Below are 19,250 nucleotides of genomic sequence, written 5' to 3' on the forward strand. Positions count from 1 at the left end.
CAACCAGCCAGCCTCATCTATGTGCTGCCCACAACCTCAGAAAGTCATCGCCAGTCTAGAGGAAGCCTGCTCCAACCATAACCAGCCTGATCCATGCAGCCCTCTGCTGCAGTTGCTAGCCATTTCAGAGGTCTTCCCAGCTTTCTCCATCATCTTCTAGCATTTGCCCGACTGGTTGGAGCAATCATCAGCCCTTCTTCGTTTGCATCTTCATCATTCAGAAGATTTGCAGCTGCTGCCATCTGCATTTCATCATCTATAGCCTGCATTTCTGCTGCTGGTTGTGGAGAGCCAGCTGACATCATCATTCCTCCTCTATTGCTAGCTGTGGAGCTACCATCTCAGCCAGAATATCTGTGTTTTTGCTTCCCAAAGTCGTCTCAGATGTCCTACTGCCCAAAGGACTGTGTTTTGCTCACTCCACTACTGCCACCACACCATCTACACCGATGAACCAGTGCTGCTCCATTTCCAGAACCGTCTCAAGTACAACACTCTTTTGGAGCTTATCTTAAGTCTCTAACACAACTCTCAGCTCACCTCATGCCTGGTACTCCAGACACGGAGTTGAGGCCCCTGTCATATTCTTACACATTCATTTCCATTGAGCATACTACAAGCAATGCTCCATTGCTGTCATAAATTTTCCATTAATCTTTGTTTGCCCTATTGTTTTTTACATGCTATCAAAGCTAGGTGCTCCCAATTGACACATGAATCTGGAAACAACCTTGACATTCAAGAGCATGTGAGAACACAAGGGATGACTCAACCTTGGTCACCAAAGGAATCCCCCTTGGAGCCTATCTCTTCCACGCCAATATCCCCCTCACTAGAGGCTCTAAAGGAACGGTACCCACACTCTTATTAACAATTACAAGATTGAAGGTATCCCTCCAAGATCTGTGCACCTTCTCACTAACATGGAATATGTGGACATTCCAAGGCAAGGACGTGAGAGAGTCTGAAGAGGATTAAGACTTTATTATCAAGATCTCCATCACACTCCTACCCACCCTTTCAATGTGTCCTCCTATCAATCATGTTTAGGAGGAAGGTGCACGGCAGTCTGAGTTCGAAATTGAGGATCCAGAACTCACAACACAAGGACACACCGACATGGGAATAACACCACATCCAATCTATCTAGTCTCACAAGAATCAGTGCAAGGTACACACAGTTTATATTCTACTAGTCCTTTGTTAACTCTATCTAATGTGCAAAACATGAATATACCTCTCATTCACTTGCTAATTCTAGTTTTTTTTTCCTTTTTGGTGTATCTAATCACTCAAATTCCACCTATTTCACACATTCCATCTGTTGCATATACACACATACCCATGACACAATCCACCACATCAAGGGGTACTTTAGGCACACATCCCACAAGAACCACTCCTCAACTGGGTGGTGGAAGTGCACCAATGGTGGGGGTTTATCCTTCAAACCGAGCACCCACAAGGGACCTACATGCAAGGGTATCCATCTTGTCTGTATCAAGCCCTAAACATGAGTCAAATGGCCGCACAATTCACACAAATGCCTATGCCTAGTGGACCATCCACCTTCTATCAAGCTTTACCACCTTCAACAAGTCAACTACCGCGAGTCACCATGCCAAGCAACTTGATGCTACAAGTTGTATCAGGTAAAACATCTATCCATCCAACACAACCCACACATTCAACATCTCACTCATCCTTCCATTCTTCTACCACGGCCAAGAATGCCTTCAATGACAAGACTCATTTCAACAAGTCAAACTTCACCACTTGGTCAAATCTTATTGGCATGTTTTGGACACTTAGATCTGTGGGACCTCACCATGCCAAGCATCTTGATGATGCAAGTACTATTGGGCCAAACATCTATCTATCCAACCCAACCCACACATTCAATACCTCACTCATCCTTCCATTCTTCTACCAAGGACAAGAATGCCTTCAATGACAAGACTCATTTCAATAGTCAAACTTCACCACTTGGTCAAACCTTACTGCATGTTTTGGAATCTCAAGATTTGTGGGACCTTGTTCAGGGGCTAAATCCAACCTAACCCCCTTCAGTCCTCATACGAGGTTCTCTACTCTTGGAGAAGCCCAAAAACTGCAGCCATAGTTAAGCTTATGTAAGGTCTCTTACCCAAATGTCACTCTCAATTACAGCACTCTAACCTTGCATCTACAAGCGCACTTGACTGACCACTATGCAACTCGTGATAGGACTCACCATATAAACCTTGACCATGAGCCCTGAGAGTTCAATATTTCTAATCAAGATCACTTAAGGGTCAAATCGGCCAAATACTCACAATTACTTGCGGAGCTTCCTACCATTGGACCTCCCAAGTTTGATGATGATCAAGTCTCCTCGTTCCTAAATAAATACTTGCAATTACTTGCGGAGCTTCCTACCATTGGACCTCTCAAGTTTGATGATGACCAAGTCTCCTTGTTCCTAAATAAATTGCCACCAAAGAATTTTAATTTTATGCAACAAATCACTTCACAATCTGAGTTGCTTACTTCCTAGGAGTTTGAGTAGAGTTCATAAGAAACCCTCTTTGTCATCTTCAAAGGGGACTTTTGTTTCCTCTTTCCAAAAGATGAAGCAAGGGAAGGCAAGAACAACTCTCAATTTAAGAAGACTAGTGAAGAACAAGGGAATAACTAGTCAAGAACTTAGACCGGTTTAGCAAAATGTACCCAAGAAGAATTGGTATTGCTAGGATTGCCAGAAGGCTGGCCATTTCAACGATAAGTGGCGATCTAAGGCGGCCAAGAGCACCTAGCCCAACCCCCCCCCCCCCCCCACCCAAACACCCAAAAAACTCATATGTCCACCCCACCTATTATGGCTAACCCTATCAAGGGAGGCTGAGTGGTGGCCAATCTCCTGCTCATTCGAACTCAAATGGGCAATAAGGCTAATGGAAAACTCAAGTCATGCTGCCATTGGACAACCATCATAGTTTGTGCCCTTCTCAACTTCAAAGGGGATGTCAGATTGGTCTACTGGACCAGCAATAACAGGAGGCAAGAAACAAGTTTCATAGGTTTCATACAAAAGTTAGAAATGGGTTTCATTGGAGATGGAAAAACTTTGAGGCTTTATATGCACGTTGGGTATGACTCCTGTAACATTGCAAACACAATCTGATCACGATTCATGATTCTATACAATGCAAATGAACAAAGACCATGGTTGTGACTTAGAAGGATATAGCTTAGATAGGTGATGGAGGCCTAGCATGGGGATACGAAGATTTTCGGGGGGGGACTCTCTTTTCTCATCATTGGATAGCATTTGAGCAGGATCCCCAGGCATTACAGTGTGGATACCTAAAGGGTTAATAGACTCACAGAACTATGATGGCCTTAAACTGTGTTTTTCTCTGGACGTTTAAAACAGGGTCACAATATCGATATGTTTTTGCATATTCATCCATAATCGTCCAATGTACTGTTTCAAAGTTTATAATCTATCGAATGCTTCATTTGCTATACTAGTTTGTCCACATATAAAGACACGCATTTTACATGTACACTAGCACATCAGCTACTGAGGATTCTGCAGAATGTGATTCTGTACATATACAAACATTCCCACAATAAGAAGGCCAATCACAAGGATGATCTACATACCAGTCGTGATGTGTATAAAGCCAGTTCACCTTCTCTCTGAGTTAGCAAAGCCTCTAGCTGCTCTATGGTAGCATTGGGAAAAACACCCTTTGAAGCATACGATGGAGGTGTCATTTGGATATTCCTTAGATCAGACAGCCCTTGATCTGACATTGAATCTAATGATGCCTGCAATAATAAGCTCTCTTCCACACTTGCACTGCTCGCACTAGAAAATCGCCTCAACATTCTCCTTGGACCTGTAATAGAGCAAGAATATTCACTGAATGCTGAATATATTGTTTGAAATGTCATGTTGGTGTGAAAATGAACTCACTAGATTCAGGCTGAGCTTGTACAGGAGAGGCATTGCTTTTGTCTGCAAGTGACCAGTTTCCATTCCCTAGTAGTGCTTCATGCTCTGTTCTCTTTTTCTTCTCACGTTCCACCTCCTTTGAAGTTGAAACACAGGCAAACTCATAGGTAAATACTGTGATATAACCACATTTTGATCCAAGTAATCCCCTCAAAGAGAAACCCTGGTAGTTCATTTCATAAGAAGGTAGATTGCAAAGCACCTGCTGTAGCAATTCTCGCATGGTTTTTTCTTCAGTCAGCTCCCTCTTGAACCTGGTTCGAAGCTCCTTCATTTCCTCTTCCAGCTGCTTTGCATGACCCTCATGGGTTGCAGCTGATTCAAGTGCTGCCAGGTATTCCTGTCGGTTCTCAGATGCTCTTTGACGTTCTTTTTCCAATGATCGAGTTAACTGGGCCTGTTCGGCTTTTAAGCAAGAAACCTTTCGGCAATTCCAAGTATCCAAAACAAAAGTAAGCTTCCAAATAGTCATATTTAAAACTTATGAATAAGCAACTTAAAAGCCAACAGATATGAATAACCTGAGCTTCAAGAACAGCCATTCGTGACAAAGTTTGTGTTAAACGCTCATTAATGGCACGCTCTCTTTCTTGTGAAGCTGCAGCCTTTGCTTCTGCTTCCTTCAGCAAAGCTCAAGCAAAAAACAACTAGCAAGTCATTACACATCGAGGGATCGCTTATGTTAGGAAAATCAAATCAAATCAACCATAGTGTAACTAGTTAGAAAATCACTTGCAATCTAGCATTCAGTGCACGCTCAACCCCACTCCATGCTTCTGCTCGCAAGGCTGTTGATTCCTGCAACCAGCAAGACTTTGTCAGTCTTAACTCCTGAAAAACTGTATGTGTCTGCACCTAGATGCATGCTCACAGTTGTGCATGCTATTTTTTAAATACTATTTACGCAATCACTCACACACACAGACTTTCCTTGTAACCACTTTTTCTCTCATCATCATGCCTTACAAAATCTATTTTCCTCAACACAAGATTAGTACACAAATTATCAGAAACAGTAGTAAAACAGACTGAATCGCTGCAGCAAAGGTGGACAGATCTGGAGATTCGAGAATGAGTTTCAATGCACAAGAGCAGTATTCTGTGTGTGCACGAATAGGAGGGCTGCACATCAGGCTACTGCTAATCAGGAGGGCTGCCTGGACCTGCATCATGGAAGAGGGAGGCATGCAGACCTGATTTTGTGAAGGATTCAGCAGAGAAGTGCTGAAAAGGCTGTGTTTCCAGCATTCAGAGCAGATTTTGTGTTCTCATCTCCTCGATGGTGAAGAAGATCCAGTGATCAATCAAGGGAAGTCCAAGCCGGCTGCATTTTCAGAGTCAAAGGAGATTACCCATGAAGTGCGGCATTTTCAAGGCGGAAGAAGGATGTCTACTAATTCGGACAGATATGCAGGTCCTGCTGGACTGTAAGGTCCCTATTCTACCTACACTTCCTCAGGATCAAAAGCTAGAAGGAGACAACTTCAGTATCTGGAAGGCATTGTGGAGTCATATCATCTGCGGAGTTGGTGACCAAAAAGATTGACCGTCCAACATCAAAGGATCCCAAATCTCTCGACTTTTGGAAAATACCCAACTGCATTGGAACAAATTGAATGCTTGCATCTATTCATTCATCTTTCTTTCATGCACACACACACACCAGCAGTCATTGCCCATGTCAAGCATATGACAGGTACGCAACAAACATGGCTGCACTTGGGGCAGCTCTACAATTGGATGATGCCCCTGAAGCAGGTGCCTATGGAGGTACAAATGTGGACTATGGACCCCAACAACCTACACCCATGAAAGATCATATCAACAAGCTGCAAGCACTACAACAAGAGATTCTCAATGTAGAAAGGTGATCTCCTCCAAAGATATGACTGCCACTCTACTTGCACAGCTACCCTCTTAGTGTGGTGGGTATTACTCTTCTTTAACCACCTCCAAGAGGGTAGACACCATCGAATGGGAAGAGTTGATGCCCATGGTAATGGATTAGGGTAACCAATTCAAGCACTCTCCAAGGAAGGCATTGAGCACTTGCATTTGATGCAAGGCATAGCCAATTTGATGCAAGGTCTTCTCCCTGAGTTTCACACCAAGTTACAGCACTTTGACCTAGCATCCAATCGATGGGCACACTTGACTGACCACTATGCAGCTCAAGATAGGACTCATCATATCACACTTGACCATGAACTTCAAAATTTCAAAATTACTGATTGGGATGACCTTAAGGTCGAGTTGGTTAACTGTCTACAACTTCTCGCTAAATTCTCTACCACATGGCTCCTAAGCCCTCTAATGACCATGTCACGTTGTTTTTTAACTAAGCTACCAAGGAAATACTTACATTTTGTGTAGCATGTGATCTCACAGCCTACCATGCCCAATTTCTATGAATTTGAGTGTCAACTATATTGCATTACACTCCATTGTTTGATCAATTTCATAGTCATCTTTAGAGGGGATCCTCACTACATCTTCTCAAAAGGGGCAACAAGGGAAGGGCAAACAAAAACAAAATTCAAATCAAAATCAACATTTGAAAGAAAATCAAAACCAAAATCAAGCTAGTGAGTCACCAGGGACCTCCCAATCTTCTCTCAAACCCGAGTGGCAAAATGTACCTAGAAAGAATAGGTATTGTCAACTTAGCCATTATGATGATGAGTGTCGATCAAAGGCTAGAGGCACACAACCCAAATCAAAGACTCAGGACCCCACCCCTCAATTGAGTAACCCCCAATAAGGGAGAATGTGCGGTGGCAAACAAAATCAAGGGCAATGGTGTACTCAAACCCACATTGCCATCAGTTACCCATCACACTCGACTTTGTTCTCAATGTAAGAGAGCTTGTCTAACTCATTTGATGAGACTCATCTCGTCTCTTTAGAGATATCTGAGGATGCAAGTTACCTCCCAACGAGGTGATTGTGGACAGTAAAGCTACACATCACATGACTCCCATCCAAGATATTTTTCTCACCCAAGCCTCTACAGCCAAGCATATCCAAGTTAGGAATTACTCAATCAAGATTCAAGCTCACGATCACATCAGTTTTGCCACTAATCAAGGTTCGAATCTCACTACACTAGACAATGTCTATCATGTGTCCCAGCTTGGAGTGAACTCGTTATCCATTCAACAGCTTTGCCAATTGGGGCAAGCAGTCTTCTTTACAGCCTAGTGACCTTTACCACATGATCCAGTTTCTTTCCAAGCGGATAGCTGAGGGCTCACAATTCCACCACTTCTAGGGTTTGGCCACCGTACGGGAGCCTACGAACAATGAGCATCTTTGGCAATTCCGCTTAGGGCATCTTGAGTATGACTCTCTTTACAAGTTGTCTCACCTACAAATGGTTGAGGGCCTTCCATACCAAAAACTACCTAGAGATGTCTGTAAAGCCTATCAACTACTAGGAAAACAGCACCGTACTCCATTCCCTCAACAGTCTACACATAGAGTTGAGGTGCCCTTAGATTGATCCATATGGAAATTTGTAGGCCGACATCCACTGTTGCCTTGAACATAACTTGTTAATTGTATATGATTTCTCAAGATACATGTGGATTTACTTCTTAAAGCACAAATCTAATACATTCACCTCCTTTTCTGCATGTGTGCTACTAGTTCATAACCAAACAACTCATGATCATACCTAGAAGAGACAAAAAATCAGACTTAACCACCACATCAACTCCAATGAAATACTCTATGTCATTCTTGAGAGCCGTGACAACTCCCAACTTGAAGAGCTCTTTAGGACTTTCGTCCCAAACCGAATAGCATACCTATATGGCATCTCTTGCCAGCTCATCTCTACCAACTTCCCTTCTCAAAATGGAATCATATAGCATAGGAACCAGATAGCCATAAACATGGCACGCTCTATGCTATTTGCACTAGAGCTCCCTGAGTCCACACTGTTAACACATTGGTGCACATTCTTAACTGGAGCCCCACTGCAATGGCATCTCAGATGACCCCGTATAAGGCATTCTTTGGCTCTCACCCTCTATTTACCCACTTGAGAGTTTTCGGATGTCATGTTTACACACACTCTTGATGATAAGATAGAAAATATCACTCCCTAAGCTGATCTTATTTTTGTGAGATATTCCATTGCGGCAAAAGCCTATCGTTTGTTTGATCCTCCAACAAACAAGGTGATGGTACAGAGAGATGTGAGAGGAACATTGTGTAGTCCTCCACACCCAACATCAAGCCAATTCCTCAGGATATACCATCAAAGATAGTGCCTTTTGAGCCAAGTCTACTACCCGCTCCTGACCTTCTTGTAGATTCTTTAGCCCCCACACCTCTGCGAGACCTATTACTTGCTAGCACCAATAGTCCATGCGGGATTTGAGGATCCTTTCACTGGATCCCATTCTGGAGGGCCCTCGAAGATCTTCCCAACTTGCCCCACATGCTTCATTTGCATCACTGTTTACAGCAGACTAAATAGCATATTCTGAGCCAAAAAGTTGGCAAGGGGTTCTTCAACATCTCCAATGGCGAGAGGCCATGGAAAATGAGCTACAGACTATTGACCGAAATGAGACTTGGATCTCAGTGGATTGTCCAACTCACAAGAAAGTCATCAAGACCAAGTGGATTTTTTGGACCAGCTAAAAGCTAATGGGACTTTAAATAAATACAAGGCTCGCCTTATAGTGTATGGGTTTCGACAGAAGCAAGGTATTTACTATGAAGAGAACTTTGCCCCTACTACACAGTTGATATCATTCCATCTATTGGTTGTACTAGCCGCTCACAATGACTGGACGATCTATCAAATGGATGTTAAAAGTGCCTTTCTGAATGGTTATCTAGAGGAGGAAGTCTATGTGAAGCAGCCACTTGGATTTTTTTCTGTTGACCGAAAAGATAAGGTCTTTGGTTTGCAAAAACCTCTTTATGGGCTGAAGCAATCACCGCGGTCTTGGTTCCATAGGATGGACGAGTTCCTTCGAACTTACGGACAACATTCCACCCCTTGTGACCCAAACTTATATGTTTGTATCACTTCACAAGGGGTCACCTATATCGTACTATATGGAGACAATTTCCTTCTTACTAGTTCAGATTCTACTGGCATACGGAAATCAAGACCCAACTTAGTTTTACATTTGAGAAAACTAATCTTGGTCACTTGTCTTATTTTTTGGGGATAGAGACAGTTCATTTCGAGAGAAGTAATTTTATATCATAGCAAAAGTATACTCTTCAGTTGTTAGTGGAACAGTATTGGACAAATCAAAAATGGCTTGTGGCCATGCCTCTTAATCTCACTATCCACTTATCTAAGGATACTTGTGTATACCTATAGCCTTGTTGTAGGGAAGCTCCTTCAAGTGATTCACACTAGACCAAATTTAACATACTCAATTAGCGCTTAGTCAATGTTTCACTACACCTAGGATGTCATATTGAACTATTAGTTTACATGTTTTGAGATATCTTCAATGTACCTATTCTTATGGATTGACTTTTGGCCATTGTTTATGCTTGCAGGGTTACATTGATTCTGACTGGACTAGAGATCTCGACACCCGAGGTTCCTATGGTGGCTACCTCTTTTCCTTGGGTACACCTCTTGTCGCTCGGTCAAGTCGTAAGCAAGAAACGGTGGTGGTTTCCATGGATGAGACTAAGTATAGGGCACTTTATGATGGCACCACTGAGGCCATCTGTTTGACGAGCTTGCTGACAGTGCCCCAGTTTCTTTGTGCTACTCTGATTGTTATCTATCACAACAACCAGAGTGCGATTGCATTGGTCAATATCCCCATCATCACCCCGCAGATGAGGCACATTGGAGCACACTTTCAGTTCGCCAAAAAGCAAGTTGAACTAAGCACTATTCACCCAGGGTTTGTGCCATCATGTGACCATTTTGTTGATATTTTGACCAAGGTGGTGGTAAATCGCCCGGTTCTCCAGTACCTACTTCCCAGGATTGGCTTGGGTACACCCTCTCGGACTACTTCGGATTGACGGAGAGAGGGTGACTCCCTCTAGCTTTAGCTTCCACTTTGAGAGGGGGCAACTTTTCTCTTGATGGTGATAGGATGTTGCTTACAAATTGATTCAAAAATTATGTATTTATTTTGTGCTTTGTATCATCATTTGAATCATCAAGATGACCATGATTGTAAAAGGACGCTTGGACAAGTGAACAATTCCAATGTGAGGGCACTGTTCAAGTAGCACTGTTGCATAGCATTTTGCATGAGCATGATCATTTGCATTGCCTCTGGCATAACTCCAATGCATTAGCATTTTGTTCATGTAAACATGCATCTGTGCGCATTTATCCCTTTTTGGTCTTTGGAGTGGTTGGCTTTGGATCCACCATATTCGCGGCATCTTACATGGCAATCTCCAAGGGCAATCTCCCTTGCTTGCTCAGCTTGCCTAGCTCGCTTCCACATCTCTTTTTTGCCTCTACCATATACTCCCCACATTCCACTTTTCTTTGTCATCAAGATTTGACACCCAATAGTGGTAGGGATAGTTTATTTGTTTTGTGAAGGTCTTAGGGTTGACCATCTGTTATCATTCTTTGTTTGGAACAGAGATACTCATAGGACAAAAACTCATTGAAAGCCCTCACTTCAATGATAAATCTTTTGAAAACAAAAAAAAAATAAACTCTCCAAAAAACCCAAAAAAAGGCCATTGTGTTTCCATCCCTCTTTGTAGGACATAGTAGGCCACTAGGTAGCTGACATGCACGCTTTGTCTGATGTTATGGCCTCTCTAGGGTGAAAATTTGGGCTCTCTTGGTAAGATTACTATCACCTCTATAGTTTTAATAGGTCATTGGTAGCCGACGTGCACCCTTTGCCCAATGCCCTAGCTGCTTTAGGGTGGGATGCCTTGAGGTAAAAGAAAAGAAAAAATTCTTGGGCTTGTTTGTAGTCCCATTTTGGTTTCAATTTTGGACTTCAGAGGGGGGTATTAAGCTAAAAATGCATTAGCTTTATTAAATGGCCCCAAGACTCAAATTAATTAATGAATTTAGACATTTAATTAAAAAGAAGCATGGTCCTAGAGGGTTTGTGTGTCCCACATGTGGACCCTAATTTGGAAGGACCCAAACTTGCTATAAATAGACAGGCTGCCCTCCATTCAGCCAATCTCGTTTTTGCAATTTGCAATTGCTGAAGCTTTGATGTCCACACCCCGTTTTCGAGGATATCTCAGCCGAAGCTATCCAAGACTGTTTTCCATCTACTGGCATCTATATCTCAGCCTTCCATCTTTGCAGATTTGGACTGTTTCCAACCATCTCCTTCTTGCTGATCGTCAAAGCGACTGCTGCACACCTTTGGGAGCTTGTGTTAATTGCTGCCAACCCTAGGTTCAGCCTTGAACAGCTGTAAACTACAGCTGGTGACTGTCAAACTGCTGCGTTTGCTGTCTTTTCTTGTTGCCAGCCCTGTATAACCCTTTGACTGCAATATTTGCACCGTTCAGCTGCCGTCCAGTCTTCCTCAAGTCTCCCTAGGCTGCGTTTTGCTGTTTTGTGCAGTCAATCAGCTGCCACATCATCTCCTTGGGCTGCCTTGGCTGCCATTCTTGGCTATCAGGCATTCTAATCGTCCCGTTTTTCTGCACTTGAATAACAGCAATTGTTTGAGCTTAATGCAAGTTTCTATCTCTTTTTTCACCTTTCCTCACATTCAGTACACTGCTGGACACAAAGAGATGATGATCTGGCTCCTCAAATCATAGCATCTGAACTAAGAACACTTGGAGAAATGATTGAACAACACTGTAATACAAACTGGAGAAAACTATCATGAAAGTCAGATTCATGCAGACTTTACCAAGTTATTTTAGGGCCCTGATATAGGCTTTATTTGTGTACCTTAGCCATTATTAATGCTTTGAAACTAACTCTGAAACAGGGAAGCTGCATAAGTGGAACTCACACACTTCGAAGTATAAAGACATAATGGTTCAATCTTAGCATTAAAAATGCATCCAGACATGAGAGAGAATGTGAGGTAATGGAAGGAAGTACTCGAATCGCTTCAATCTGGCGTAGTAAGGGCCTTGTTGATTCTGGTACACTTGCAACAAGCTCTTCATATCGCAACTCTGCAGCCTAGAAGCAAAACAAATATAATTTGATCTGGGAAAAAACACTCATATGTGTTCGCCTATCAAGAAGCATTACTTGAAAGATACAAACAAGTGAACTCACATCAGATAGCATACCTGACACCGCTTTTCAAGGTCTTCGATATCTCGTCGCAACGTATCTTCACGAGAAGCTGCCTGTATCAATTGTTTGTTAAGTGAGGCAGTAACAACAATTGCATAGGATTGCAACTCTCATTCAATATTGAACCTATATTTGCCTGTTGTGAAGCTCTACTTAAGGCTTGGCGGAGCTCTTCAAGTGCTTGCACAAGAGCTCTCTCTCGTTCTCCTGCATCAAGTAACCTACGTTCTAACTCCATCTTTGCTTCATTATCAGCACGAACTCCAGCTCGAGCTTCAGCTTCCTTAGCCTCATTCAGAGCATTCAGATAGAATTCTTTTTGTGCAGCAAGTTCTACTTGTGTCCTCTCAACAGCTTCCTGAAGGGCTTTTTCTGTAGCAGCTTTGTCTTTTCTTAAGCTCTCAACTGTTGCCTCTTCCACCTATATACAAGAGATAATGCATTAAATACATAAATGATTGGAATGATTCATCCAATAAAGAATGAAATGTCATTCCGTAAATTGACCATAGACCAGAGCATTCAGTAGGTGAGAGAACTTGAGAGAAAAACTCACTACATTAAAACCTTCAAGAGGTCAAGACTCACAAGACCTATGAAGTAACAAGTATTACAGTACTTATACATTCTCATATCTGACTAAAACGGGGCAATTAAAAGGACTCAAAAACTCAAGGCCCATGAGTGTTGAGGCTTCAAAATTAAGCGGAAGCTTGTTAGGTCTTTGGGCTATGCAAATTCCCCACAACAGTCTGACTACTCATAAACATGGCTGATTTCTGCTTCTTAATAAGGCACTCTTAGTGGACATTGCACATGAGACTTTGTCATTATTTTCTCCATTGCATAATCAATCGAACCTTTTTCAGTGATAGATTCAAGGAGTACCTTGCTTGTACACCCTTTAGCGTTGGCCTGTTAGAGGAAACAAGATATATTTAAGATCTCTGGCTTGTTATTGTGCCCTTTTTTGTACATTTTTGAGGCAGATGCAATGACTATGTTCTTCAGATAAACAATAGCCATAGCTGCTTTCCAGGTAACACTGTAGAAATCTGGGGTTGCTGGACTCTCAGTTTTCTAATGACACAATGAGTCATTTGGAAGCATCTCGGCCATGATTGAATGCTCTCGTGCCTCCTAGATATTTTATTAAGCAGCAGGAGCACTAATTTGTTTGCATAACCCAGTGGCCTTTTGACACAGCAATGAATCCAATCCAGACTGGACCAGGCAGAAGAAGATTCACATGGATGGATAGAGGATGCACCATGCCAGATTGACATGGACAATTCATCTGCTCAGCAATTTGCACTTTCTATATTGAGTATTCAAATCAAATTACTGTACTGAAGCAGTAAAGATCTAGGTTTTCTTTCCAAAGTCCTTATTGTAAGTCAAGTCATGTTGGCCAATACTTGGTTTATCACTATATGCTGCGTTAAGACAAAGCTTACATTCAGAAGTTGAGAAGGTGCATAAGGCGTTATTTGTGGTTAGGGCTGGCTGACTCCTCAAAACACTACAACATACAGTGCTGGAAAACTCTCATTCAGAGGGGTAGACTGAAAAACTCTCATACAGTACTGGAAAACTCTCATTCAGAGGGGTAATATTATAACTCCAACGTCCAGTGCAAAAGCTTTTTTGAAGTCTTGGTTTGGGTGTTAATATATATCAGCTTGAACCATCAACTATTCAAAAGACGTTCACATATTTCACATCTTTTCTATTGCCTATTTCCATGAGATTCTGCAACAGAGGATGCTGCTGTCTATACACATCTAGCCAATCCAACAGGGTTTTCCATTCAAGAATTGATGCATGCTCTCACTCGGGCTACTGCTTCTGTATCCTTAAAGCCAAGCAGCCTGTGCTGCTGATCAAAGATGAGATCATATCAAATTACATAATGCCTTTCCACCGGATTGCCACACCTTGGGGCAAAAATCTTCCTTATTGGTTCGCGCTACCTCTATGGACGATACCAAAGAAGGTGAGCAAACATCGGCACGGTTTCCTGCTGCCTCTTCTAATTATGAAGCCCACTCAAACACAACCTTGATCCATATATCCTAGATAGAACTTGCAATAACATGGCATATCTACTAATCCTATCACCAAAGCAATCAATGGTGAGTATTACAAGACCAATTTAGCTCTATATGTGAGTTCCAACAACTTTCAAATAATTTATTATGGTTACCTGAAACTTCGATTTTAGACGTTGCTTCTCCTCTTCCAGCTCTCGAATCTAAAAGTAGATGAGAGAAAATAATATGACTTTTCTAGCAGTGGTCCTGGTACAAAGAGATTCTGCTCTTTCAAATAACAATCATTTACCTGAGCACGTAGTTTCCTCATTTGAGCTTCTTGTGCAGCTTGTTTTTTAGAAAGTTCTTCACCTGTGTCAATACATAGAAAAGGGGTGAAGCTCTCAGTCATCATTTGATGACTTAGCTTCCTTATAAAATTTGACTATCAACAACTTGAACACATTATTCAATCTTTGTTTAATGGCTTATTTCTTCCATACAGAAGCTTGCAAGCAGACTGAACATGTTAATCCAGTCAACATTCGAAAGGTGCTTTTCCCTTTAAAGATCCTTCTCATGGATTGCTGCACCACTACCACTCAAGATAACTTAAAACTGTCCTAACCAACAAGACCCTTGCTTTGCTGGGTACTATAGTTGTATGAAACTTTTCTAAAGAACAATCGCATCAACTGCTTGTTTGACACATTAGCACTGAGTCAGAATATGTTTGTACAGGAGCAAGCATCAAACTACCCAAGGCTAGATGATCAAACTACCATGTTGTAAATCAGCATCCTCCTGAGCATAGGTGCCTGAAGCAGTCTAACAATCCACGAGTGCACCCTCTGTCAACTGCTACTGTAATAGCTGAAAAAAGGGGTGGGGGAAAGGGCCATATGTGTTATGCAAATATGAACTGCAGAGAAAACAAATTCTACCATGAAAGTTCAGATGTGCAAAAGTGATTCAAGCTCTCCAGACTCAAGTGTTCGCTACTGTCTCATTTTTGTAACTTTCCATCAAGCATTGGCTTGGTCGTAAAAAGTCTTCTTGTTACTATTATTCTCTGATCATATGACAATGAGCAGAACTTTATAGATGCTCAACAATGACTTTGCAATTCATGCCTTTCTTTGCATTTTCTTAGCATTTTGTATAATCTCATTTTCTATCACTACTCTGGAAAATTTACTGCTGGTACTAGTTCAGATTTCTCTGTTTACTTGACTTGCTAGCGCACTGCATAATTTGAATTTGGATAATCCACTGACATGAAAACTCTACCTTCTGCCATCACTTGCTTGATTATCTCATCCTTTTCTTTCAAAAGTATAGATGAATCTTTACGACTTTGTTCTCTCCTCAGCATATCACGCTCCTTTGTCAAGGCATACACCTAAGACCCAAAAGTAGTATTAGGGCATAGCCATCTTCAAAGCAAAAAACAACATGCATTACCATAGACATGAAATTATCTATGCAATTTTTGCCAAGCGCATGGGAATATCCACAATGCCAATGGTTGACAGTGCATATGATAGTAAGACAATAGCACTAAAGGCATTACCAAAGAAAAGAAAAGCGTTGGATTTTTGAGAGGGGGAACTTGGCGGCAGGTGGAATAAATAAATAGAGGGAAAGGAGGATTCAAAAAGCTAAAGCAAACCTTCCTTTCTGCAGCATTCAGCCGTTGCTGAAATTCTTCCCTCAATGCCTCCATCTCGCCATCACTCAACTTCTTCTGCTGACAATCAACAATGAAATAATTTATTGAAATCTGTGAAAAGAATTGTCCCACTTCAAAGAAAATCCTGCAGACAAAAGGCATCCAGTATGTGAAACTTGCTAACAAAGCCTTACCTTCTAACAGCTAGGTAAATTTTTAAGAAGTCTACCTCCACACCTTAATCACCCACTAAAAAGAGAGGCTTGGCCAAGAGGTGTAAGCCATACTCCATAGTTATGGACCTTGGAAATGTCTGTTTAACCCCAACAAAAGAACCTTGCCAAACACATGTCCCAGTCATAGCTATGTAATTGCCAATAATTTGGACATTATTAATGGCCAAACTGTCACATTCTATGTACCCTGGTACACACACAAACTATTCATTGGGCAAGAGCCATATTGGATCAAGGCACCTAGTCCTTACAGTGGCCTGCAATACATGTAACCTGGTTCAGAAATGAGGCCAATACAATGACAATCCTCTAGGGAAGGGCTAGGGCCACATACACTGGGTACAACATCAAAGAATATAGGAGCCCCTAGAACTAGCACCAAAGAGATATAAACCCACAACCTCATGGTTATAACCCGAATTCCTAACAACAAGGCAATCACTTCGGCTATATCATGCTACCTCAGAATTAGCCTAAAAGATAAAACTCATATTATTGGCTAATACCTTCAACTCTCATACAGCCCCAAAAAGAAGCTTCATTAAATTGGACAAATTATGAATTTTTAGATTTTTATAGGACAACTCGCTCGAAAATCCACATAAAGTGAATCATGGGCATGTGAGCCGGCGGCAAACTTATGAGTCTTAACCATGTCGATGTCATTTTTGGCATGCCATGGTTTTTTTATAAATATTCCTCTTTGTACATTGACTACAAAACTCATGTACTATTTTTTCAAACTTGATGGTCATTTCCATGTGATTGAGAATCGTCTACCCTCAAGGATCACAAAAACTAATGTATATGTAATTTCTGCATTGGACTTTAGTGAAGTTTTCTTGATCCAAATGTTATCACATATAATTGTTTCGTAGAAAAAGTTTAATCATCTAATTCACAATGTAGTTTGATTTCTTTTAATAATAATGTTAATGTGAATTCAAATGTGAGTACTTGGATCCAATTTTATTTTAATATGCTTACCTTGTTCCGTCCATGCTACCTGATGGACTTCTTCATCTCGTAGAGCCTTAGACCATAGAATTAAGACGTTACCCAGTAGCCATTCGGTCTCTCGACAACCTTATAGGTTATTTAAAAAGAGGATAACAAGATAGCTAGGCAACTTCAAGATTATCTAGATAAGGGTTTTACTGAGCCAAGTAAATCCCCATGCGGTGTCCCTCTTCTCGCTTTAAAAAAAGTGGTACAATGCACTTCTGTATCAATTACAAAGGTCTCAATAAGTTGACCATGAAGAATGAGTATCATTTACCTAAGATGAATGACCTTATAGAATGACTTTGTGGTACGCAATATTTCACCAAAATCGATATTAGATCCGATTATCATCAAATGTGGACAGCTTCAGAATTGATCCCGAAAATATTCGAGTAGTGCTTGATTGGTCTATTCCAAGAACCATCAGGCAAGTAAATGTTCTTTTAGATTTTATTGGATTTTTTCGAAAGTTCATAAAGAACTATGCTTATATTGTTTAATCCTTAACACTTTTGCTTAAGGATATCTGAAGCACAAAAAGCACATTAGTCTACCAGTCATTTGGACTAGTGAACTTGATTAATGTTTTCAAACATTGAAACAGCTCGTTACTACTACGCTAATATTGCAGATTATCAATCTAAATAAACCTTTCAAGGTTCACACAAATGGAATGATTATGCCTTAGGTGCTGCTCTTTATCAAGATGGCCAACCTAATGCTTTTGAGAGCCACAAGGTCACGAACACCCAAACACATTACACCACCCAAGAGAAGAAACTATTGGCAGTCATCCATGTGCTTAAAACATAGCATTATTATTTGTACGGTGCCCCATTTATTATTTGGACGGACAATCATTCATTAATATATCTTTGTGATCAACCGATATAACCGCCGCAAGGCGAGATGGTTGAAGCTTATGCAAGAATTTAACTTCGAGATTTATTATAGAAAATGTATGACTAATATGGTTGCCGATACTCTTAGTTAAATAACAGAGGTCAATGCCTTCTCCAAAATCTCAATTGATTTCTATATTTCCCTCGAGGAGCATTGTCAAAATGATCTTCACTTTGGTAAGATCTGGCAACTAGTTCGAGAAGAATTTAGTAGCCTAGGAAGCTTTGGTGGTTTGGACAACCGAAAGCTGACTACTGAGAGAAAGACGGCAAAAAAGTATTCCATTTGTAATGGATTACTTTTTAAACAAGGCAAACTGTATATGCCTAATGATTAGGATATCCGCAATAAAATTTTATTAAAGTCACAATGAACCAAGCGTTGGACACCCATTTTTGGCAAACAACTTTCCAAAAACTGAAAACTCGATTGTCCATGTTGTCCTTGAAGCATCCTAAAAACCAATGGACAAATCAAAAGGACAAATTAAACCATGGAGGATACGCTGCATACATATGTCTCCCATTGGCAATTTGATTGGAAGCATTATCTTCCTCAAATAGAGTTTGCTTATAACAATGCTAAACATTTGGTTACTAGTTACAACCCGTTTACCCTTATGTATGGTTGAGCCAAAACCACTGATTGTCAAGCTCAAGAGAGTGAAGATGCAATTCATGGTCAATTTTTTGCATGATATGAAAGAGACGTTGATGATTGCTAGGAAAAGCATTAAAATGGCCAAGAATTGTGCCACATTTTATGCTAACCAACATTGTACTCCTCAAGCACTCCAAGAGAATATGTGGATTTACCTTATAGTCCCCAAGGACTCTAATTCAATGACTACCAACAAGTGTTATAAGTTTTGGAGGTATTGTGGTTCTTTCTGCATTACCAAGAAGATAAGTAGCATATCCTACAAGCTGGATTTACCTTTTGGAATTCGAGTTCACCTTGGGTTCCACACTAGTCATTTGAAAGAACAATTGGAACAAGGTGAATTGATTCTTCGATTGAAGAAGTCCCCCAACTTGAGGACATTACTCCTAAAACCAAGCTTTCTTCTTAGAGAGGGTGGTGAAGACCTAATTAATTACTTAATTACAGCAATTAACAAATTCACAAAACTGAAATGCAC

The 19,250-nt window shown here is 41.1% G+C and overlaps 1 protein-coding gene across 3 annotated transcripts in view; it reads right to left on the reverse strand.

The window, feature by feature from the left end:
* GC5 (golgin Putative 5) overlaps positions 1–19,250 on the reverse strand; it is a 70,673-nt gene that overhangs the window by 17,821 nt on the left and 33,602 nt on the right. For all 3 annotated transcript variants that reach the window (XM_087663479.1, XM_087663477.1, XM_087663478.1), the window contains exons 5-16: positions 15,966–16,040; positions 15,584–15,695; positions 14,604–14,665; positions 14,467–14,514; positions 12,397–12,681; positions 12,254–12,313; positions 12,057–12,140; positions 4,736–4,801; positions 4,525–4,623; positions 4,206–4,424; positions 3,965–4,079; positions 3,649–3,887 (exon numbers count right to left, since the gene is read on the reverse strand). In XM_087663479.1, the coding sequence (XP_087519605.1) occupies positions 3,649–3,887; positions 3,965–4,079; positions 4,206–4,424; positions 4,525–4,623; positions 4,736–4,801; positions 12,057–12,140; positions 12,254–12,313; positions 12,397–12,681; positions 14,467–14,514; positions 14,604–14,665; positions 15,584–15,695; positions 15,966–16,040 (1,464 nt within the window). The remainder of the gene's footprint in view (positions 1–3,648; positions 3,888–3,964; positions 4,080–4,205; positions 4,425–4,524; positions 4,624–4,735; positions 4,802–12,056; positions 12,141–12,253; positions 12,314–12,396; positions 12,682–14,466; positions 14,515–14,603; positions 14,666–15,583; positions 15,696–15,965; positions 16,041–19,250) is intronic.

Source organism: Lygodium microphyllum, chromosome 22 (genome assembly GCF_053477565.2).
Source record: "Lygodium microphyllum isolate KBCC chromosome 22, Lygodium_microphyllum_v1.1.10, whole genome shotgun sequence".
Lineage (NCBI taxonomy): Eukaryota > Viridiplantae > Streptophyta > Polypodiopsida > Schizaeales > Lygodiaceae > Lygodium > Lygodium microphyllum.